The sequence below is a fragment of the Pagrus pagrus genome, assembly GCF_965226575.1.
Source record: "Pagrus pagrus genome assembly, chromosome: 12".
Lineage (NCBI taxonomy): Eukaryota > Metazoa > Chordata > Actinopteri > Spariformes > Sparidae > Pagrus > Pagrus pagrus.
Genome location: NC_140196.1, coordinates 27,903,645 through 27,927,748, shown reverse-complemented (window position 1 = coordinate 27,927,748; position 24,104 = coordinate 27,903,645). Strand labels below are relative to the sequence as shown.

General features: G+C 40.0%; 2 protein-coding genes across 2 annotated transcripts in view; both read left to right on the top strand.

Moving 5' to 3' along the window:
- The window catches only part of LOC311267010 (class I histocompatibility antigen, F10 alpha chain-like), a 501,763-nt gene that overhangs the window by 359,828 nt on the left and 117,831 nt on the right, over nt 1-24,104 (top strand). The window lies entirely within an intron of this gene.
- The window catches only part of LOC311266492 (cadherin-18-like), a 211,747-nt gene that overhangs the window by 95,408 nt on the left and 92,235 nt on the right, over nt 1-24,104 (top strand). Inside the window, exon 4 of the mRNA XM_084368883.1 lies at nt 1,314-1,433. Within this exon, the coding sequence (XP_084225009.1) occupies nt 1,314-1,433 (120 nt within the window). The remainder of the gene's footprint in view (nt 1-1,313; nt 1,434-24,104) is intronic.

Here is a 24,104-nt window from a genome sequence, read left to right as displayed (position 1 = left end):
AAATGTTATTTTTGAAAGGCTACAAATGAATAAAAGGCAGATATTTAATTAGATAAAAATGTGTAGAACATCTATGTTTTTCAATTATTTTGAGATTTGGACTTACAGTGCTCTCGACTTGTTGGAAATGTGCCGTGAGCAGGGTACACGGCGCTACTATACATGTGAAGTTTTTGGATGTAATAGCTAAATCTGTCCATTAAAAAATATTTTTTTTGCAGATATCTTAGTTTTAACAACACTGACATAGTTAGGCAGTTTTATGTTTATATGTACGGTATTTATTCAATTTGGGAAATCCCACAATCTCTAGAAGGCATTCATTACAGCTCAAGGCTGACTCAGCATAGACTAGAGATCCCCTCTGTTGCTAGGTCGTTACTAAGGGTCAGCCAATTTGCTGGAGTAGTAAACTAGGTTTCGTTAAATAGTTTCAAGGATGTGACTAATTGTTTTCCAGTTAGTCAGACCCATGTATTACCAGGGGAATGGGGATAATGCGAGCAATAACAATTTAGGTTTTTTTGAGAGCTAATTGTCAGATGATATGAATACATTTTGATTACTGTAGCCTATATCTTTTTTTGTTGTTGTTGTTTGTAACACTTGTAATCGTAGTATTACTCGCTTGCTCCAAGGTCCGCAGGCATCAGTGAAGCGTCGGTACCGAGGCATTAACCACTGATAACAGGAAAGGAAACCCTCTCAACTAATAAGTGTAACAGAAATGTTCTGAAATGCTTAGCTTCTCATCTGTGTGCTCTTCATAATGTTTGATAACATACCATTGCACTTAGTTTCAGATTTAGATCGAACAAAATAATCTCTGTGCTTTTAGCATGTACTTACACTTAAATGACTGCACTGCACTGCTTTCTCACTATACTATTAGCTCCATTAGCTAATCCGGGGGGTTATTCTATGTTTTTTTAATAATTTTAAATTAATGTCTTTTAGGAAACCTTAAGGAGGCTTGGACTTGGTGCCCCAATATGTTGTTTTGCTGAAGTTTTGGTAACAAGTCTCTAAGTCTCGGTAACAAAGGTGGCGATGTCAGATTTAGCATGGTCCATGGATCAAAATGGCCACATGAGACCCTGCCTCCTAATTTTTTTTAATAAAACTAAATAAAGCTATAAACTATACTAACTAGAAATAACTTGATTACCCATGAGTTAAATTCATTAAAAAATTAAAGATGTAAACCCACTTAAAATTCTTTGACACCTAAAGTCTTTATGTGTTTTTATGGTTGTCAATGCTGTGGCTGATCACTATCTGATCGCTTCCTGTTTGTTCCCCTCTCTGTGCAGGAACATCAGTTTTCCAGGTGACAGCCTCAGATGCAGATGACCCAACCTACGGAAACAGTGCCAAGATAGTTTACAGCATCCTGGATGGGCAGCCCTATTTCTCTGTTGACCCCAAAACAGGTAAAAAAAAAAACTGCCTCTGTGTTCAATTAAAAGATATTTTAACTGTCACCCAGGGAAAGTTCAATCAGAAAGGTAGCTAGGGATCACCTGGCACAAGCAGTGCTATAAACAAGCTAATGATGCCGAAAGCCAAGGAAAGCACTGAGGTTTTTACTTTGTTGTCTGAATCCATTAAATGTGTATGGAAACTGTAAAGAAGAAGCTTCCCAGATAGTGTTTAATGATGCAGGTGGTGAGTTTTCTGTGAGATGCTTTCAGCAGTGGAGCCCAATCTTTTAGGGGATGAGTGTCACAGGTGGGGGAGGCCCTTCAAACGACAGCCTCCATCTGCTCCACTACTTTTGTTGAAAGAGCAGGTGCACTGCAGGTTGCTTACTTTGTATGTTCAATCATTTTCAGGAACCTTTGCTAGTATTTGTTTACTTATATGAAGCCTGATTTAGCATTGAAGGAAAATATTACTTTTCTTTAAAAACTAAAGCATTAGGCACAAGTTTTATTTCTGTACATTTTGTCAGCAATGAGGTGGTAATGCAGTTACATTTGAGAGTCTTATGTCTTCATAAATTCTGTTTCAACTACAACTCCCTAGTGACGTTGGGGTCAATGAGAATGAACAACAATGTCCCTGGTCCACTGCTCTTATATACTGTAGGAATTTACAGTATTAAAGCAACACAGCCTCCAGTCGGCAGTGGGAGCATTGAGCACAATTTAAGTTTTGCAGGAGTTGTTATTGTAATATATAGCTCAGATGTTATTCTTGTTTGTTTTGTTTTGTTTTACTGCTCAGGATAATGGTTTTACATGTGTAATACCTTATACTCTGCCACGTTCATTTATCTCAAATTTAATTATATGCCAGACAGTCTAACAGGACTGAAGTTTTCAACACAACGGGGCATTGCTTTGAACGTCTTTTAATTCAAAATTAAATTTGCATCTTTTCCTACTCTTATCATAATAGCCTTTGAATTTTATTCAAACTATTTTTTTTTTAAATGCAAAAATGATTTCCAATACTGCATCACTCAACTAAATGCAAATTGTAAATCAAATGGCTACTGCTGTTGACATGTCAACAGAGAACTTCAGAAAAGGCTCAGTATGAAAAAAGCTATTTTCTTCCCTGGTACAGCTCTTTGTCCCTGTATTTCTCTTTCCCTTTCCCCCAGTCTGTACGTCTCTCCCAAAGAAAAAGCTTTCTCGACATGATACTGTGTCCATTAAAGACACAAGAGAAAAGGCTGACAGTGTACAGAGAATATTAAAGTATCTCAAGTGAGAGTGCTTTTCAAAGAATATTCATTGTGAATGGAATTAACTGGAGACAGAAAAGAGGCTTGCATAACAAAATGCTAGTTGTAGGACTTCGCGTTATGCTACTCACAAAACAGAAATAATACAAATAGATAAATAAATAAGTCATAAAACCAAGCTGTTTTGTAATGACGTGCAGAAGATTAATTGAGTCTCACAGGATGAGGACAGGAGCTGCTCCATAGTCTGGTGGTACAGTAGTAGATGTTTCTGTATTCCTTGCTAGACAGCAGCAGGGTGAACATACTGTAGCTGGGGCTTGGTGCGTTTTCGTATCCTTTGGGCTCTTTGTAGACATCTCACCTCACTGATATAACTAACAGCGGTAGATGGGTACCAATGATGTTCTGTGCGCTTTTCAAGACCCACTGCACACTCTTCATGTCCTGGGCCATGCATGAACCATGCCACTTTGTGATGTTTCCGGTCAGAATACTTTCTATTGCTCCTTTGTAAAAGTTAACAAGAACGTGGATTGGGATTTTAAAATACTGTCACTTTAAGCTTTCTTTACCATGGTTGAGATGTGATATGTCCATGAAAGTTTCTTTGTGATGCTAATTCCTAAACCTAAAACAATTCACCTGATCCACCTAAGCTTCACTGATGTAGACAGGGGTGTGTGTCTTTGCCTCCTGTTGATGATGAAGGTGTTGTCCACATACTTCACAATAGAGTTCTCTCGATGTCTGGGAGTGCAGTCATGGGTTTACAGTGTGACAGGAAGGCGCTGAGCACACAGCCCTTGTGGTTCTCAAGCCAAGAGTGTTAAGTTTTCCAATCAGATTCATGGGGGAGATTGTATTGAAAACAAACAGCATTCTTACTTTCAAGGTGTATGAGGACTGAGTGGAGGATCTGTCGGCTCTGAATGCAAACTGGTGAGTGTCCGGGCTGGCTTGGATGTTGGCTTACATGTGTTGGAGAACCAGTTTCTCAAAACGCTTCATCAAAATGGGGTTGTGCCACAAGGTTGGAGTCATTTAGACTAAACACCACAGACTTTTGTTTCTGTGTCGGTAATAACACTGACTATTGGCACATGTTTTTAGTTAACAACCCGGCCCAACAGCTTTACTCAAATGCTCTCGGCAGGATTTTTTCTTACATCCACTGAGGGCACTGACAGTAGCCAAACCTCTGGAGGTGGAGTAGACTTTACAGCTGGACATTTTGTTGAGGAGGTCAAAGTGAGATAAAATGTGTTCAGCTCATCTGGCAATGTAATGTATGATGTAGGCATTCCTGCTTTTGTAGCCTATGATGTTTTGGATTGCTTGCCACATTTTTTATTACTGTTGGTGTTGAGGTCCCCATCCAATCACTGCTTTCCCTCCTGAATACCAGCTTTCAGTCTTGCTTTTGCCTTCTGGTTTGGGAATCATCTAACTGTCTTTGTGTTCACTACATCATCAACACACCTGCTGATGTATGATGTCACTGAAGATGTATATTCCTCAAGATTGATGTGGTTCTCCTGGGTAGCAACATCTCTGAACTTGTGCTAGTCTGTGCACTTAAAACAGTCTTGTAGGGCTGGTGTAGCTTCCTCTTTCCACATTGATGACACATTTTTATCTCTGGGGGTACTAGTACAAGGTTGCAGAAGCAGGGAAATGTGTTCTGATAGATCAAAATGGGGACGTGGAAGGGCTTTGTAGCTGCTAGATATGTTCATGTTTACATGGTCCACGGTATTTCTGTGCCTTGGTTAGAGCTAGACACTAGGGTTGGGCGATATGTTAAAAATTACTTTCAGAATGGGATAATTCACATCAACGCCACCTCATGTCAGAAAAACAACCTGGCAACTCGGATCTTCCGACACCACATGAATGCAGCAAAAAAGTTTAGCATGCTTTGTGGGCGCAGGGGGCGAGGCTGCAGAAGGACGCATTCGCCCACAGCCTCTCAATGAGCAAACAGGTGGGAGATTACATTCAGCTCCGCCACTCTGTGAAAGACTCGTCGGAAATTATGTGTGAAGCTGCCAGTTCCAATACGCGCACACTTTGAATTGTGCTCTACATAGTAATTATGAAATTATGAAATTATGAAAATCCGTGTATCATTCGTTCATTCGTTTATCAAATAAAACCAAAACTAAATAATAAAATAACAAAATAAAACTATTTCCATAAAATAATGAATATGAAAATCATATATGTTTGTCAATGTTAAAAATGTGAACACTTACCTCATCTATTGATGATAGGACTGTCACAACTGAACAAGGACCCAAATGCACGACTCAGGAGGCAAAGTAGAAAATAAACAAATCTTTTATTATTAAAGTGGAACAGAAAATCACTCACAAGGAGGAAAAAGATCACTACGACAGCTAATAAACAGAAAACAACTCACATGAGGGAAAACCTACTAACAATACCAAGGGCTTTACAAAGTATCAAATAAAAGTACAAAACCTGACAAGACGGGCATGGAACAAACGCTGACAAATCTTGAAGCGATGACGGCATGGAGCTGGTTCACTGGCACACGAGACAAGACAAACTGGCAACAGACAAAGGGAGACGCAGAATATGTATACACAGGGTAATGGGGAACAGGTGGAAACAATCAGGGCAGAGAAGACAATCATACTGGCGGGAAAAACACAAGGGGTAGGGCAGGTTACCTGAAATGGGGGAGTAGAATTTCAAAATAAAACAGGAAACCATAGACACAAGACAACTAAACACCGCCAGCCTTCTTGGCCATGACAAGGACCGTTTCCAGTTCTGCATCTTACACAAGTCTTTTTCGCCTGAGTTGGTGTTGAGTACAGAATCTTCTCACTGACATTTCCCAGCATCTCTGAACACCTAACTGCTGCAGCGCAGTGGAAATCTCGGCATGCGTTTTGCCATCCTCAAAAAGCTGTCCGATAATGTCACAATGATCCTCCAGTCCGGCCATGATACTAGCTACATTGGTTTATTTTGCTGTCTGCTCTGTGTCTTCCCCAGCCTCTGATTGGCTCCAATCCTGAAGGTCATGCTAACCAATCAAACCCACGACCGACAGCAGGTAATAGTCAATCAGGGGCAGATTAGGGCCAATTTTTCCATTTTTCATGTGAGCACAAAATTGGAAATTGAAAAAAGGAGTCCTTATCTGTTTTTTTCATTTTGGTATGGAAACAAATACTGAGAATAGGAGTCGTTTTTTGTTTTTTTTATTATTGGTTTTATTTTGAAAAATGAATGAACGAATGATACACAAATTTATGAACTATATGTACTGTGTTGAATTCTGTGGAGGCAGACCATTGATTAAGCAAAATAAAATGACAGAAATCGCCCAAAAAAATCGCCAAAAATGAAACCAACCTTGATGGACTATTGATGGACTATTGTTTGTAAAATAATTTTGAGGTCTGTTGATTACAATCACCAGCTACTGTAAAAATACTATCCAGTTTTTTTCCCCGTGTGACTCCAGATGAACTGATACAGTTCCTACATATTTTTTTTTAATTTGCATCTGTTGGAATGTAAGAGGCAGCAACAAGAAGAGTGCACTCAGTAGAGTGCAGATATGTGTCAGGTGCAACAGCAATAGTCTGATCTGAGATGCTGTGATGTAGCCAGGTCTCTGTAAAGATTTGAGCATAACAGTACCTTTGATGATAACATTGATATGTGAGTCTTATATCCTCAAATTATTTTCCTGCAATTGGACATAAGCCATAGTCTGGATAGAGGAATAGCCTTAGGTCCACTAGACAAGCCACACTACTGGTGAGGCCTGTATATACATGTGTGTGTGTTCATTTGTGTGTTTCCTATATAAAAAGACAGTTTCACAATAAGACAGCCCAAAAGTAAGTCTAGTTATTGGCAGTGCCATGGGACTTTGGTGTCCCCAATGTTGGCCACCCTCTACATGGAAGAAGATGAGAGCAGAGCCGTGATCACCTTCACAGGAACTGCTCCTAGCCATTGCTTCAGATGGTTCATGGATAAGATGGCCGCTGAGTGAGCAAGCTGTTTGTTGAGCTGCTGTCTGCTTGCCTTTTCTTTCTGAAATTGTGGCGCTACATGGCTTCCTACTCTCATCATTTCTAAACAATCCACCTAATCTATTGTCACTGGACTAATCTGGTTGCTGTTTGGACTGGTCATTAATTATTCTCCTGCAAACTTTCTCATCAAAGTTTCCACACAATGGATCCGTTCATTGACCAGTTGAAAATCTTATCTGACTCCATCCTGCAGTCTTAATCTGAAATGATTGCATACTTCGACTCCAAAGTGGATCCTATTGTCTCCAAATTGAACGGTATCCTAAACTCTTTATCCACTCTTGGTGATCACGTTGCTCACCTTGAACACTGTGTTGGAGCGAACGAGGATGACCTAAGTGAAATCACCACCCGTATCAAACAACTGGAAACTGATAATTCCTACCTCGTGAGTTGATGACCTGGAGAATAGGAGTAGGTCCGCCAATCTCCGCTTCATCAGAGTTCCAGAATCCTCCGAAGGCGATTCTATGCTCCGGTTCATGGCCCGCTTGATCCCTCAACTTCTGGGACAGGAGCATTTCCCCACTCCACCGGCCATTGAGAGGGCCCACCGACCCCTACTTTCCGTCAGGATGACAGATCCAGCCCAAGGCCCATTCTGATCAAGCTGCTGCACTTTCAGTACAAGCTAAAGATTCTTCGTCTTGTCCGTGAAAAGAAGGAGCTGTCATTCAATGGGAGTCGTATCTTCATCTGTCCTGACTACAGCGCTGACCTGACAAGGAGGCACCGTTCATTCGATCAGGTAAAGCGCAGGCTCCGCGAGCTTAAACTCGAGTACTCCCTCCGATACCCCTGCACTTTGTGTTTGTGGGTTGACGGTACTGAACAAAAATTTAGCGATCACAAAGCAGCTGAGTCTGCTTTTCTGCCTTCGATGAACCCCTCTGTTAAGTGTATTTGATAATATAAATAGCAAAGCCATGTGAAGTAGCCTATTCAGTGATGTCATTAAAATGTGTGTGCCTGCGTGCACTGAGATGTTACTGTGAGCATGCGCAGAATAAATGGTCAGTGTGAGTTCCCAGACCAAAGAGACAATGGAGGTCTGTCATTTTTCTCCCGTGAATATTTAACATAGAAGATGTTAGCTAACCAATTTGGTGACTGCTAAACCTTAGACTGCTGCAGAGATGTCTAACGTTACACCCTCCATGAACTCCTCCATGAACTCTTTACCTTAACAGTAAACTTTTTTTGTTTTGGTCCGCTTCTCTTTGCCACGGAGCTGGTGCAGTAATCCTGCCACAACTTTATGCTGACTCTCTTGGTTTACTGTAATGACTTTTTTCTTCATTGATACTGCGTCTCCGTGCTGTTGTATATGTTTTGTTCTCTATTGCGGCTGGTTTTGTGTTGTTTACATTCAGCAGACTCGTCTTCTTCTTCTTTGGCATTTGTGGCGGGCGGCACCGGCGCTGAGGTGCATTACCGCCACCTACTGCACCGGAGTGTGAACCGGAATCAGCTTTTTTTTTCTTTTTTTCTCCCCCCCATCATAATAATATAATCATGTGTGCTTTTCCACCGTTAAACTGTTCGCTTTTTGTTTATCAGCCGCCTTGGAGTGATAGAAGTGTCGCAAAGTCGTTTCCTGTTATCACTCTGAAGGTTGTCTTTCGTTACTCCTATTAAAATGGTTACTGTGCTGCACTAACTTCTTTGAAGAGTCATGTTATATGGCAATCATAGTTAATGACTGGCTGCAGCCCACTTTGTCTCCTGGCCCTGGCTTTTATTTCCTAAACTTTGAGTTCTCCAAGCTACATTTATAAAACTTTTCAATGAAGCAGACACAGTTACATATGGTTTTGGCTCACTATCCAAAACCTATGGGCCTTCTTGGTCCCGGTCAGCTGTTTGACCTCATTGTTCATTGTCTTTGTGTGTGTTTGTCTTGTGTTTCATTACCTTGTTATGTTTGTATGTTTAGGTACTGTGTTTTGCGTGTACACTCTATGTGTTCGTGGTGTATGTTCATATGTTCCTTGCTGCTCTTCCACTCCCCTCACTCTTCCCCTCAACTTAATCTTGTTCTTTTTGTTCTGTTTTGTTTTACCGACCTGTTGGTTTCATTGTTTCCTCTGGCATAATTGAATCTGTTAAGGGTTTAAAAATCATTCATCTTAATATTAGAAGCCTTGTTTCCAAAATAAATTGATTCCCTACTTGCCTGGGTTACTCTGTACAAACCTAATATCATCACAATCTCAGAAACTTGGCTACATAGTAATATTAGTAATGATGATATTGAAATTGACGATTTTGTTCTGTTCAGAGCTGATAGGGCTTCTAGAGGAGATGGGGTGGCCACATATGTTGCTGCAAATCTTGTCTCTGAGCGTGTTACTCCTACTGCTGACCCAACTCATTTTGAATGTATTTTTATTAACATTATTCTTCATGACAACAAGCATTAATCATCGGCAAAATTTATAGGCCCCCATCTGCTCCTAGGGACTCTACAATGGGTATTTTGTCCACTATCAATTCTCTTAATAAATACAATGAAATGGTAATCCTAGGCGACTTCAACAGTAATTGGCTTGATCGGTCCTCCTCCAATGATCGTAATTTATTTAGCAGTGTGAATTTAACTCAGCTGATTAAAGAACCTACCAGAGTTGGTAGTCGCTCTTCTTCTCTTTTAGATTGGATACTTGTGACTAACCCAGAACGGATAATCAAATCTGGTGTTATGTCTGACTGTTTAAGTGACCATTCTGTAATATTCTGTGTTTGGATAATCAAAGTTCCTAGCTCTCTGCCTAAATATATAATACATTTAGACAATGCAAGAATATTGATAATGAGTGTTTTGTTTGTGACTTAACTGCTATTAATTGGAGCAGGATTCAGCTAATCCCTTTCGTGGAAGACGCCTGGAATTTCTTTCATTCTGAACTATCTAATGTCATTGATAAACATGCCCCCACGAGAACAATCAGAGTCAAAGGCAGACATTTACCCTGGATTAGCTCTGAACTCATTAGCCTATTCAAACAAAGGGATGAAGCTTGGTCTAAATACCGCTCTTCCAAAGATCCTGGTGACTGGGAATTCTACAGAGGTTTGAGGAATTTGTGCATAACCAAAACAAGGAATGCCAAATCCAACTACTATAGAGACAACCTTTCTCACAATTTTCATAATCCTAAACAGTTTTGGAATCAGCTGAATCTTATTCTCAATAAAACTAATAAAAGTTCCATCAACCTGATTCATTTTAATAAATCAAATTATCTCTGATCCGCCACTCACTTCTCAGGCTTTTAATCAACATTTCTCATCCATCTGTGGTTCCCACCTCAATAATTTTCATAACACAGCTTATTCCCATAACCCTGTCTTTATAAATAGCCTTTTTTCCTTTACCAAAATCCTTCCTATTGATGTCCTCCACACCATACATGAGCTTAAACAATGCTCTAGTGCTGGTCCCGATGGTTTAGATGCCAAATTTCTTATAATAGCTGCTGATGTGTTAATGTACCCACTTGTTGAACTATTCGATCTCTCATTATCCACCTGCTCAATTCTTTCGATTTGGAAATGCGCCAGAGTTACTCCACTTTTCAAAGCTGGTGATCCAGCCGATATGAACAACTATCGTCCAATTTCTATCATCTGTTCTGTTGCAGAAAATTTTGAGAAACTCATCTTTATTCAGTTATCACATTACTTAAATTGATTTAATATTCTTTCTCCATTTCAATCAGGCTTTAGACCTAAGCATTCCACAACAACAGCTCTCCTAAAATTTACGAACGATGTGTTCTCCTCCTTTGATAAAGGCCAACTCACCGGTGCAATATTTATTGATCTCTCCAAAGCTTTTGATATGGTTGACCATTACCTCCTCCTCGACAAGCTCTACTCTATTGGTTTTTCACAACGTGCTCTTCTCTGGTTTAATTCATATCTTCACAATAGACGTCAATTTGTTGCTTTTCAGGCTTTTAAGTCCGATTACTTAATTGTTGAAAATGGTGTTCCGCAAGCTTCTACCTTAGATCCACTTCTTTTTTCCATCTTTATTAATGATTTACCTAGTATATGTTTTCAATGTTCTGTTCATCTTTATGCTGATGATGCTGTTATTTATTTATCTCACACTGATTTATCTCACATCCAGAATTCTTTACAGTCTGATTTTAATTTGGTCCAAAAATGTTTTTTTAACAACAAACTTGTGCTTAATATGAAGAAGTCTTGCAGCATGTTATTTCATACACGTCACAATCATTCTCATCCCCACAGTTTGCAAATTCATTTTCATGATGGTTCACCTCTTGAGACTGTCAGCGCATTCAAATATCTTGGACTCTGGCTTGACCCTGAACTCTCCTTCAAGCTTCACATTGACTCTGTTGTTAAGGAAACCTTTGGATGTCTTTGTCAATTGTATCGTTCTATTAACTGTTTTACTTTTGATGTCAGGAAAAGAATAATCACTCAACTCATTTAGCCTTTTATTGATTATGCTGATATTGTTTACCAGAACACATTTGACAGCTATCTCAAACCTCTCAATATTGTTTATAATTCTTTATGCAGATTTATTTTGAGGTGTCCTTTTAAAACCCATCACTGTTTCATGTACGAATCACTTAATTGGTTACATCTTAACAATAGAAGACAATTTCATTGGGTTTTGTTCATCTTTAATTGTATTCACTCTCACTGTCCCTCCTATTTAAGTCAGCTTCTTGTCCCACTTAGTTCCTCTTATTCACTTAGGCATATGCAATACCCCTTCTTTTTTGTTCCCAGAATTCTCTTGGTGGCAGGTCCTTCCAATACAAAGCTCCATATGACTGGAATAATCTTCCTCCCCATTTGAGATCCATTACCTCCTTTCATTGTTTTAGGTCTTCTTTATTCTCTCATGTCAGAATAACCTGTTCATGTTTTTAATTTGAGCGTAATTTAATTTAATTTATGTATAATATTTAGTTTAATGTATTCTCTTTTCTCTGTATACCATTTGAGGACAGGGGTTGTTCGTGAGTGGGAGGGGTGAGCTGAGTGTAAGCACATGTTTTACCTAACTATTTTTCTTTTTGTTTTGTTTGTTTGTTTGTTTGGTTTTGTATTGTCTTTTGTTTCTTTTGTTTTCTGTACTGTCTGTTTTGTATTATTGTTTTGTTGAATGTATGTTTGTATGTATGTTTTATGTGTACTTGGGACCCCCTCGAAAATGAGATGCTGTATCTCAAGGGGCTATCCCTCAATAAATTCAATTCAATTCAATTCAATAAATTCAATTCAATATGTGGATGACACCTGGGTCACAATTAGAACAAGGGAAGTGGAAGTCTGGTGAATGGTTGGTCTTGGGCACCAACCATGTAAGATCTATGTCTTTGCATTTTTGGGCATTTACCCACAGGCTTTCAAGGTTCCATTATTGGATGATAAGAATTAGTGTGCAGCTCAGGCCGCATTTTTCTGTCAGAACTCAACCAAGTCTAAGAAAGTAGTAACTGAGGCAAACATACACGTATGTATTGTATGTATATATCATATGTCAATTGATGTGACCAAACCCGACCTAAACCCGGACATTATGTCCAAATGCTTGTCTGACCTGGGCTCAGCCGGTCAGTACCCGTAGGGACCTGGTGGGATTTGGGTAAGATATGTGCTTGTAAACCCTAAATACTGAGAGGAAAACTGAAGTGTGAAAATACAACACATGTTGTCATTGGTGGGAGCACTACAAGGTGACTACCAAACCCAAATCTGTCAAAGAATCAGCTGGGAAGGAGTTAAAGTCATTGACCAGGGGTCCGTTTCACAAAGCAGGTTCAACAAACTCTGAGTCTAACCTTGAACTCTGAGTTGATCTACTCTGAGATAGAAAACTCTGAGTTTTCGGTTCCAGAACAGCTGATTTGAGTTAGTTTGATCAACTCGGAGTAGTTTCACCTGGAGTTAAAGGATAAGTACCGTTTTTTACAACCTGGACCTTATTTCTGGCAAAAGATATGGTCATTTACTCACCCAGATAACTTTGGTGTCATTCGGCGTCGTTCGGACGAAATTAGATCCAGTGTAGCGGCGATATATCCATATAATGGGAGTGACGGGGCAGCGACACACAGCCTCTATATAACGCATTATCTGCCACGAAACTAGTTAATTTCATCAATATTTTGTTATGATATGCTAGCGCTATTAGCCTCTGAGTCCGGGCTCGTCCGTTATCAACATCCGGGGTCAAACTAGCAGCAGCAGCTACAGGTAAACAAGGCGCGCTGTCGCGGGTGCGCGCGCAGCTCAGAGACGACATCTTCCAGGTCAGAGGTAGTAGCTCAACCTACAGACCCCGGATGTTGACAATAGACGAGCCCGGACTCAGAGGCTAATAGCGCTAGCATTTCATAACAAAATATTGATGAAATGAACTAGTTTCGTGGCAGATAATGTGTTATATAGAGGCTGTGTGTCGATGCCCCGTTACTCCCATTATATGGATATATCGCCGCTACACTGGATCTAATTTCGTCCGAACGACGCCGAATGACACCAAAGTTATCTGGGTGAGTAAATGACCATATCTTTTGCCAGAAATAAGGTCCAGGTTGTAAAAAACGGTACTTATCCTTTAAGCGCGTGCGCCACAAGTCTAAAAAGACAGCATCAATGGAGCCCCGATTCGACGAGTCACCATGGCAACGGAGAAGAGGAGGGCTAAGTTTTTTTTATTAATGCGCTCATACGGTGAGTTTGAGCACGTTTTTAGAAGGAAGTGTAAGCAGCTTAAGATGAAACATAAAAACATTGTTCAAACAGGTAAGACCTCGGCATGATCTCACGGGGTACCTCATTTTGATCATGTTTTACATTGTAAAGTAAATATTAAGTGGCTGTTTGACTGTAGGTTGTTTTATCCCCAACATAATGCTGTTTTCACACACATAATTGTCTTCTCATCTATATCATGTTCTGTTAAAGAATTAAGCCTATTTAAACTAACACAGACTTCTACTCAGCCAACAGAAAGAAAGCAGATGCCCGTAAAACGGGTGGTGGCCCAGCACCGCACCTCTAACAGAGGCAGAGGAGCTGGGCCTGAGCCAGAGTTTAGGAAGGCCAGTGGCTGAGCTCATCCTCTGAGCTCAGCCCCCAAGACACAAGTGCTTTAATAAAATGTAATATGCCTAGAACTATCTATATATTTTAAGCCTATTCATAAAAATATTTATTTCCCTTTCATGACTTTTTTTTACTTTTGTAAAGTGCTCTGCATCTCCGACGTTGTATAAAAAACTCCCATTTGCAAAAAAGCGCAGCGCAACACACAATATCTGCTGGGATGTGAGAGCATGACTTCGGTTGGTAATGTTGGAAATGTAAGGACGGATTAGGTTGTGTATTAAATGGCGTGACGTGAAACGGTACCGCTCAAAAAGATAATTGTCTGGAAATGCAAGAACATCTATGCGCGGTCTGATAATCATCTCCCGACGAATATTTAGTTCTCTGCGCAGTAATGCTGCACCTTCATCCACGGGATCATTATCAAAAGGACATGCCGTGGTAGTGAAAATAGTCGCCACCTAATATAACTTCTAATGTCGCCTACTGACTGATTTTTGCAATGATTTTCTCAAAAAACAGACGGCAGAACTATATTACGCCAAAACTCGCCTGCTGACTGAATGAATGAGGAAATCAAATGCTGTGTGGCTGAAAGAGGCGGAGACAGAGAGAAACTCGAGGTTTGTTGAGAAAAACTGGTCCCGACCAGGTTAGGTTCATAGAGTATGTTACCATGGTAACTGACCGAGAGCTTAAGTTACCTCTCTCTGTGAAACAGGCTAGAGTTACCCCTCTTTCTCTGGTTTGAGTTACCTCCCTTTGTGAAACGGAAAACTCAGAGTTTCCCTCATTTCAGGGTTAACAGACTCAGAGTTTTCACTAAACCTGCTTTGTGAAACGGACCCCAGAAGTCAGTTCATGGCTGCAAAAGATCAAGGAAACCATTCACTGTTTATGTGAATGTAAACAGCACCAAACCATTTGCATCTTTCAGAGAGGTATACCCAGCCACAGCATCCAGACTGATGTAGGTATCTTGCTGAGCCTTTTACAAAAGGCAACTTGAGGGTTGTACCAAACTGATAACCAAGTCATCACATCACATCAGAAATTAAAGCTAGACAGATGTTGTTACTGCTAGAATCACAAATCTCCAACACCCTTGACCTTGAGGGACAGAGTAAAAGATTCCACAAACATTACCACCAGATGTAAAAATGTGGCAGGCAGAGTCTGGATCCCTTGCTGCTGTTGGAAAGGGATGGCACACCTAGTCATTGAGTTTAAGTGTAAAGGTTCATTGGTTAGTACTGTTGCCGCACAGCAAGAAGGTCTTGGGTTTAATTCCCAGCTGTGGCAGGGCCTTTCGAGGAGTTTGCATGTTGTCCCTGAAGGGTCCTTTTTGCAGAGGACACTGTGACATGTGACAGCAGCACAGGTGTAAATAACAAAATGAATGTTGGCTGAATTCCATGTTGCTGATTCAGATTCAGGGCCCTGGTATTGTTCATGCTGGCTCACTGTCACACTGTCATGGCTTTCTTGAATACAACATAGCCATTGTTAATGTTATTAGACCTGTGCTGTTCTTATACAGGGAGCATTATTTCACCTATAACCTTAATCTCCACGTCTATAAAGTTGTCAAATTCGGAGCTCCTGAAGTTATCCATAGCTTAGCTTCCTGGTATGTTCCTTATTTATAATCTCTATTTACTGTATGATTGTAGTTTATATCTGCAAAAAATATATATATTTTCATTATTTCTACCAGAAGCAGCAAGTCAGCGATAATTAATCATGGGGGGGTATACACTGATGAGCAGGACCAGCACTGATAAAATCCTGATCTTAGAGCCTGTCAGAGGGCACAACTTGTTTAAAAAAGAACTACAAAGATTGAAACTTAGTATTCTGGTTTGTTGACGTTTTAAGGACTGTGTCTGAATTAATTACTGCAGCTGTGTTGGAAATGTCTTATCCATAATTTATCAGTCATCCACAGGAATGAGAAAAATACCACACCAGACAATACAATGCACCCAGAAATACGAGGATCATGGGTGTTTTGAACATTGTTAAACTATTTTAGGCTGGATATTCTCCCTGGTGGGAGGTTAGATAATAAAAACCTCAGACTGAATGGGCACAGCACCAACTGTCCTCCCTTCTCTCCCCTACAAACATACCTCCCCTCCTCCACTGTGTTTTCTAATGTACCATTCCTGCAATCTCCTTCTGCTCTTTCCTCACCCTCCTCCCATTATTGTCTTTGCTAACCTGCCTCCCTGTCAGCAGAGGAATGCTTCCCACCGGAGGGATTTTGTGATTTGCTCTCTTTTGTAGAAGTAGAGAGGATCTATTAGGAGTCCAGAGCAAAGTCAGACACAGTTAATGTCCTCATCTAGGTGGTCTACAGAGACCCATGCTAGGCAAGGTCATGACCATGACCATGCCTGTAAGCACTCGGGAAGTCAGATTACCTCTCAAACATACACAGGTACATTGGTGGATCAGGGCTCTATCCTCTGACTTTGCAATTTATTGTCACGTGAGCTTTATTTCCAGTTATCTTTTCTGTTTAAATACAAGTAGCCCTGCATGATTCCAGACAGCAGATATTAGCTGCTTCATACTTGTATCTGTCTTTAAGCCTTTGTTTAGACCTTCTTTTCTTTATGCCTGTAGCTACATCTTTTCTGCAGCCACTGTGTGTGTGTGTGTGTGTGTTTGTGTGTGTGCATGTGTACCAGCAGCTAGCAGCTGAATGCTAACAGGCTGTTTAACATGTTGCAGGATGCTCAGCCTGGCAGCAGATTAATCCAGGTGGTTGGATTAATGAAGTGTCAATACAGAACTTTAATGTCCAGACAGTTGAATTTAGAAGGTTGCTGAACACAGAAAGCTAACAAATGAAAGGACATATTTATAGCCATCTGCTGTATACATTACATGTAGAGTTTTGCCCTCCCCATGATGTGCAAGTATATCTATAACTAGGCTCTGGGAAGGCTCTAGGAAATATAAATATGTTGTGTTTGTTCACACCTGATCGAGGCTCTCCTCCTGTGTTCACCCTCCTGGGTGCCTGGGTAGTCCCGCTGTTCAACCAGAAGGAGGCAGGGAGTTGCGGGCCATAATGAATTTTACTGTTCAATCATACCATAAAAGAGACAAGCGTGCTATTTCCTAACTGTAGGTTCTTGTGTGGTGTTACTATGTTGTGCTTGTGGTTTTCTCGTGTTTGGTTTGTAAAAAACAGCCAGCCGGGGAGCAGCAGATGTTGTGAGCCGTTGCGAAGCCGGTGAACTGTCCTCCCGCTGCCCCACCACCCAGCCTGTGTGCTCTTACCTGCTTAACCCTAGGTATAGCAGACAGGCTGAGTGAAGAGCGGTGCAGGAGGATGAGTGCACCTGAAAGGAGCAGCAGAAGACCAGGGGAGAGGCCGAAGAGGTTGTGTTTCTGATACATAATGAGGCGGCTCATGAAAACCGCAAGGAAAAAAGTATTGTGAAGGAATGCAAAAGTATTGTGAGGAAACGCAGAGGTATTTCTAAAAAAAAGTTCTCGTCGTGACCCTGAAGGGGCTCTATAAGACTTAGATGTATTGAGCAAAGATGGATGATTTAATTTTACATTTATTGTGCATCACTACAGTCATGTGTAGCAACAATCCTATAATCTGGCAAGATAGAATTAAAACATAATATTGTATGTCCCTTGGCTGTATGTCTGAGCTGTGTGCAACCGACTTATAAGAAGGCATAGGGCAACTTGATGACATGTTTTCATCTCAGATGGCAAGTAAAGTTTAACCTCTTTCTACAATTAATTGAAGATAAAGATGCAATGTAACTGAGCCCCCTGTATGCAAGCCAACGCACAGCATACATTCTTGTGTACATAAACATGTAGACTTGTGATACAATTTGTAGAAGAAGAAAACTTTTGATCAATTTTGATAGTGCTGACCGAAAAGCATATAGCTTCTCTTAGTAGACATTGCAAAACATTAGACTAGACGTTAGAATAGATGTTAGAATGTATTTTGTACAAACAGAGGGGATCTGCGGTGACTAAATGTTTTAAAGATGGGCTGTTCCTTTCTGTTACAGACACATTTTATGGGAGGACAGGTGGATTGTTAGACTAAATTCTTGCCCATGGCAGCTTTATAATCCAACATAGGTCTCCACCTGCCCTTCATCTTGATCAATATGATTTGCATGACAGTTCCCCCTTTGTACTACACACACACACACACACACACACACACACACACACAGGAAATGAATTCAAGGCTTTGGCAACACGCTCAGCAGCCAGTGTGTCTCAGATGCCGGCAGCTGAATGCTAAAGGCTTGTTTAACATGTTGCGGAGCATCTCAGTGGGTTGACAGATGAACTTAGTGGTGCAGGCAGGTGGGAGCCGAACACAACATGTTTGCTAGAATTTACCTGACATCAGTAAGAGGGGAGGGGAGACGAGGGAGAAAGGAGAACAAGAAGAGAGGGAGAAGTAGAGGAAAACTGAAGTAAAAAACAGGGGCAGGAACTTGTAATAGTGGGAGAGAAATGTATTTAAAAAGATAGGGAGAAGGGGGGAGACTTAGCGGTTTTTGTAATATGTTTAAGGGACTCTCACAGAATATTGGTGTGAGGAGAGGCTGAACCTGATGTTTTCAAAGAAACAAGACCTTCCCTGGAGTTATTAACACTTTTTTTGGACCTTCCCTTTAACTAAGTTAACAAAAAACACCCTCCACCTAATTTGTTAAAATGTAATAGCACCACTGAAAAGGTACAAATCATTTCATCATGGATAAGTGAATTAGGAATTTAACTCCAACCCCATTGAGCCTCAACATTTTAGTGAAGTGAAAATTCTCACACAGCACATTGAAAGTGGAAATACCAATTGCCAAAAGTAGGCAGCCACAACAAAATTGCGCATTGCTTTTAGCAAATGTCCCAGTCACTCTCTTTTAGAACCTTGAAGTACTATATTTAAAGTGGATACCATTGACATATGAGTGAAACGGGTACAGGCTCATACATATTACTTATTAGTAAAATCTGTTCTCTGCATTTAACCCTTTTGTAAGTATTAGGATCAGTGACATCCATGCAACTCCACACAGACAGGCTCTGTCATGGCCAGGAATCAAAACAGGAACCAGTAAAATGCATTTTTGTGACCCACTGAGTGTTACAGGCATCTTTTTTTAATATAACTATTTTATCTTTTAATAAGATTTATGTTCATACATTTGAAAGAGCATCACAAGAGAAGAATTTAACAAAATATGAAGTGTGTGTGAGAAAGACTTAAAAAAAACAACAACCTATGTTTCTTTCCCTCTGTCTTCCATCTCTGTTTTCATCTTGTTTTGTGTTGTGTCCCCTTGTTTCTCTCATTAGGTTATTTAATAGGGGGTCACAAATAGACAAGACTCAAGCAGGTGCATAGCCTCAGTGTTTCTTTGTCTGTATAAAACAAAAAATCACCCCATGAATATTGTTGTCATAAGCTGCATCAAACACCTATTCTTTCTTGCTCTTATCTGTGCTGTGCTGATATTATACAGTAATTTCCTTTCTGCGCAGCTCTCTGGTGGCCTTGGAAAGGAGGCGCTGGTTCTGTGCCTTCATGCTTGTATGAGCACATGAATTATCAGGAGAGAAAAGGATGGCTAACCTTGGACTTTCTGAAGTGGAGAGAATTGCAGGATGAAAGCCAAACATTCAGACTTACAAAACGGCTGTGTGGATGTGTGTGTGTATAGAGGGGAGATCCTTTCAGTCTTAAATCCCTCACTTTCTTTTCTCTTTCCATCCCCCTCTTCTAAGATAAATTACAAGATTAATGCATTATCATTTTACAGCACAGGGTTGTATTACAAAATGTACTTTGTAGTTCCTTCATGTTCCTCTTAACACAGAAATTATATAAATGGAATAATAATTAATAATAATGATAATTAAGTGGTAAAAATAAAACTTTTTTTTATGTTGGAGTGTGGAGAGTCTTACAGAATGAAGGAAAAAGTAGCCTGTAGTCTGGTGCTGCAGCAGCAGACTTTCCTGTATCTTTTCCAACTCTTATCAATAATAGCCTTCAAATTTTTGTCAAACTAATTTGCAATACAGTAAACAGGGAACTCCACTGTCCATTGTAAATCAAATGGCGACTGCTGTTGACATGTCAGCAGACAGACTTTAAAGATTCAGTATGAAGATCCCTGGCATGGCAGCAAGCAGCTGTTTTCTCAGCACAAAAAACTCCAGACAGGCACAGTTAGAAACTGTAGCATGTCTACATAGTGGCTTTTGTGCTGCCTGAAGAAAAAGGTTCCATCAGTGTTAATATTTTACTCGGCATGTTAATTGCTGTGACCTGGGAACACTGTAACATCACAAAACGCTTCAATAGATTTAGAAACATCCCAAAGGTTAGAGAATTAGACGTGTTGGAAGCGAATATACAGGCTCTCTGTTTGGTACATAGAACTAGCAGCTAAACTGTGATGAATTGTAAGTGAGTGAGCAACATTGGTTGACAGCACTTTGTGTAGTGGTCCTCATTCAATGCCAAGTGGGACTCTTTACGTTACTGTGCAGTTAACAGTCTCTCTGACTACAAATAAGCTGAAGTGGCAAGCTGTTTGTTGTAAAAAGATAGCTAGCCATCTCTTTTCATTAATGAAAGTTCTTCTATACAACTCAGCACTGTGGTCCTGTCCCCTGAGTGGCATATGGTTCCACGAGCTCAGGTGCATCATGGACAGTACAGTATGAAAGATCAAACTGCTCAGCCTAATGTAATTGACCATTGCTGTTTTTCTCTCACTACTCCTAAAATTCAGATCCTTTCCATCTGTGTATGATGGAGATATAATTATTCTGCCTCCAGTATGAGATATTGGAAATAATGTTGGATGACATCTATTATTAATTATACTGTAGGGTAAATCTGTTATGCACTATTTGTTTTAGGGAAGCTTGTAACCTAAATTTATTCTAAAAATGTAAGACCACACTAGCCAGGTGCAAGACCTCTGAGTCGCTGCAAGCATCTCCTATTTTTTTATAATTTTTTTTTAATCACTGAAAAATTCAGGTCTAATGCTCAAAGATTGCCATTTACCCAGTTAAAAAGCACTTCTAATCAGAAATTTGTAGGTGGAATGAAGAATGGGGATGTCATCTTCCTGGACCAGAAGTGAAAAGAAGAGACAGAAAAATGTCACAAAAATGTTGATTAGATGAACTCATCTCTACATTTTATTGTTTAGTCAGAGATAACAACCGGTAAATTAGTATGTTTCTTCAGTCATCTTAATCAGGGTGCTAATTCCCTAAGACACAGTAAGGTTTACATTTTTAGCTGTTCCAGAAAATGAAAGGATGTTTTGCTGCCTTCATCCTTACTAGTAAATGTTCGCTAGCTTTCAACAGGGGGAAAAAAGTTATTCACAAAGACTACCAGCATCTTTTAAGATGGGACATTTTCTTATATACAGGGCTGTAGCCAGGATTTGATAAATACTAAGGTCGTACGTAGGCCTACGAGAAGGAACAGCCATAAAAAGGCATGACAACTACTGTCATGTATATGTACAACTACTCCACGTGCCTTAAATTGTAATTGCAAATAAAGTATTTTAAATTGAATTGAATTGAATGAGAGCATTTTGTTATTTAACAACCTTTAGCAGCACAATCACCCAAGAGAGACTGATTTCTCTCATGCATTCATGATTTATTTATTGCCCTGAAATGATCCTTCCTGTGGGAGCCCATTTCCACCAGTTAAAGACAAAGAATTGTTGAGGACAAAAACTTAGCCTTGATAAGAAAAATGTAAAAAATGATATGCTGTACCCAGTTTATTTGGTAAAAAGTCTTAAATATGAGATACAAAGTAATAATTATGAGTTAAAAAGATCAAATTATGACCAAAATGATTATGAAAGGGCGGAGCCGAGGACCACATACATGTACCCTCACTGAAGAAGAGTAATACGTGCCAGGCCCTGGCGCACCTGACTCTTAAAAGGAATGGGAGTGGACACTTGGATTGGTTCAATTTATCTTCCGCCCGTAAACACATCCATGACTATTTCAGAGTCTAAAAACAACCTTTCTGCACCATTGTGCCCAGATTATCTGTCGTTCAACTAGCATAATGGACTTGGACATGCCCTACACGCACTAGCGCGCTGCGCTTTAGACCATGCGATATGGACCGTCTAAATACGGCCCATGGTCTTTTTTTTTTATTATTATTATTATTTTTTTTTTTTTTTATATACACACATATATACATTTATGCATGTACACGTACACATACATACACACATATGCCGACATAAACATATACTGTACATAACGAAGTAAGACAAATTACAACTAAGGGAAACAAATATACTAAATAAATATACAAACAAACACACATAGAAGGCTAAAACACTACATGTCGGGGGTGATCGGGAACATCAGAAAAAAAAAAAAAAGCAAAAACTAAAATAAACATATCAGGAAATAAACAAAGCACAGTAGTGGTGGTCAACTAACTATTGCTTTGCTCATCTACATCGGGCCACGCTAAACCAAATAAGCCTCTCTGGAGAGCCTGAGCCCTGTCCTCTCCAATATAATGCAAAAAAGGGTTCCAAATGTTAAAAAAAAGAAATGGTTTGTCCTTCTGCCATAAGCTGATAGCTTCAAGGGGGATAAAGTCCATCACACTCCTCCTCCAGTGTACAATGGTGGGTGTGGTGTCAAGTATCCAATGAAGGAGGATGCATCTTCTAGCGCTAAAAAGCAGGGCCTGGAGCAGCCTCAGTGAGGAGGGTGTGAGGTTAAGTTCTGTAGATTGTACACCAAGAATGCAGAAAATTGGGTCTAGGGACAGTTTTTTCTTCAAAATATCATCGATTTCCCTGCACACGTACCAAAAATCAGCAACAAAAGGACAATGATACAATGAAAATAGGTACCTTCAGCAGTTTTACATTTGTTACAGAATTTTGAAAGCATAGGATTAAATTTATGACGTTTTACAGGGGTAATTTGGAGTCGGTGTGTAATCTTAAACTGTAATTCCCTAGCCTTATTGGTAGATAAACAACCTGTGGGGCTCCTCCAGACTCTATCCCACTCATCATCTGATATGGAGGCCCCAAAATCAGTTTCCCAAAGGGACCTTATCCGAGCAGTGTAGTCCATATTTGGAGTTAACAGAGCCCCATAGAACCTGCTGATAAGTTTCTTTGTGTCAGAGTTCTGCAATATCTTCTCAATAGGTGAGTGAGTGAACCCGTTAGGGTGTAATTTGGAAACTGACATAATGAAGCTACGTGCCTGCAAATATCTAAAAAAATGATTTTGGGGAAGGCTGTATTTCGCTCTGACTTGGTCGAAGGACATAACCATTTAAGATCAGATCACCTACAGTTTTAATGCCTCTAGTGGCCCAGACAGAGAAGGCCTGATCCTGTAATCCAGGGGGGAAATCAAGATTTAAATAAACAGGGGTGAGAAGAGAGAGAAAACCCTCCTGGTTTTGAGATTTTCTTATAAGTTTCCAAACTTTTATAACATTCTTCTTAGTGTTGAGATTAACCCATTTCTTGGAAACATATAAGATGTTGCTGAGAGGAATAGGAGTCACTTGGGCCCTCTCAAGAGTAAGCCAGGTAGATTTGGGGTCATTATTAAACCAGTGACAAAAATAACAACACAGACATGCGATTTGATAACATTTGATATCTGGTACTCCCAGACCCCCATTTTCAGAGGGCTGTTGTAACACTTTAAGTTTTAACCTGGCCCGCTTGTTTTTCCAAAGAAAAGAGGACAGAGAGCTATCAAGAGCAGAAATTGATTTGCGGGTTAAAATAATTGGAATCATTTGAAATGGGTACATTAAGCGAGGAAGGGCCCATGGTCTCAATGTTTACCACTCTAAGCAACTCCTGCAACAGCCTCTATGTCAACTGAGAATTAAATTGACAGGCCAGGTATGCCACTTGAAAAGAACTTGTTTTGTCAAAATGACAAAACCTCATAAACCAACACAGGGTATCAAAAACACGGTATGAAACTGAACAAGATATATAATCAAATTGACTGTAATGGTCAGGCTAACCCCTAAATTCCACCATATCCTGGTTCGGTCCATCTCTGCTCCGCCACGGCAGTGGAGCTGATAGGTTTCACTCTAGTCTATATGTGTACTTCCATTGGCATATCTACTCCGTTGCAGC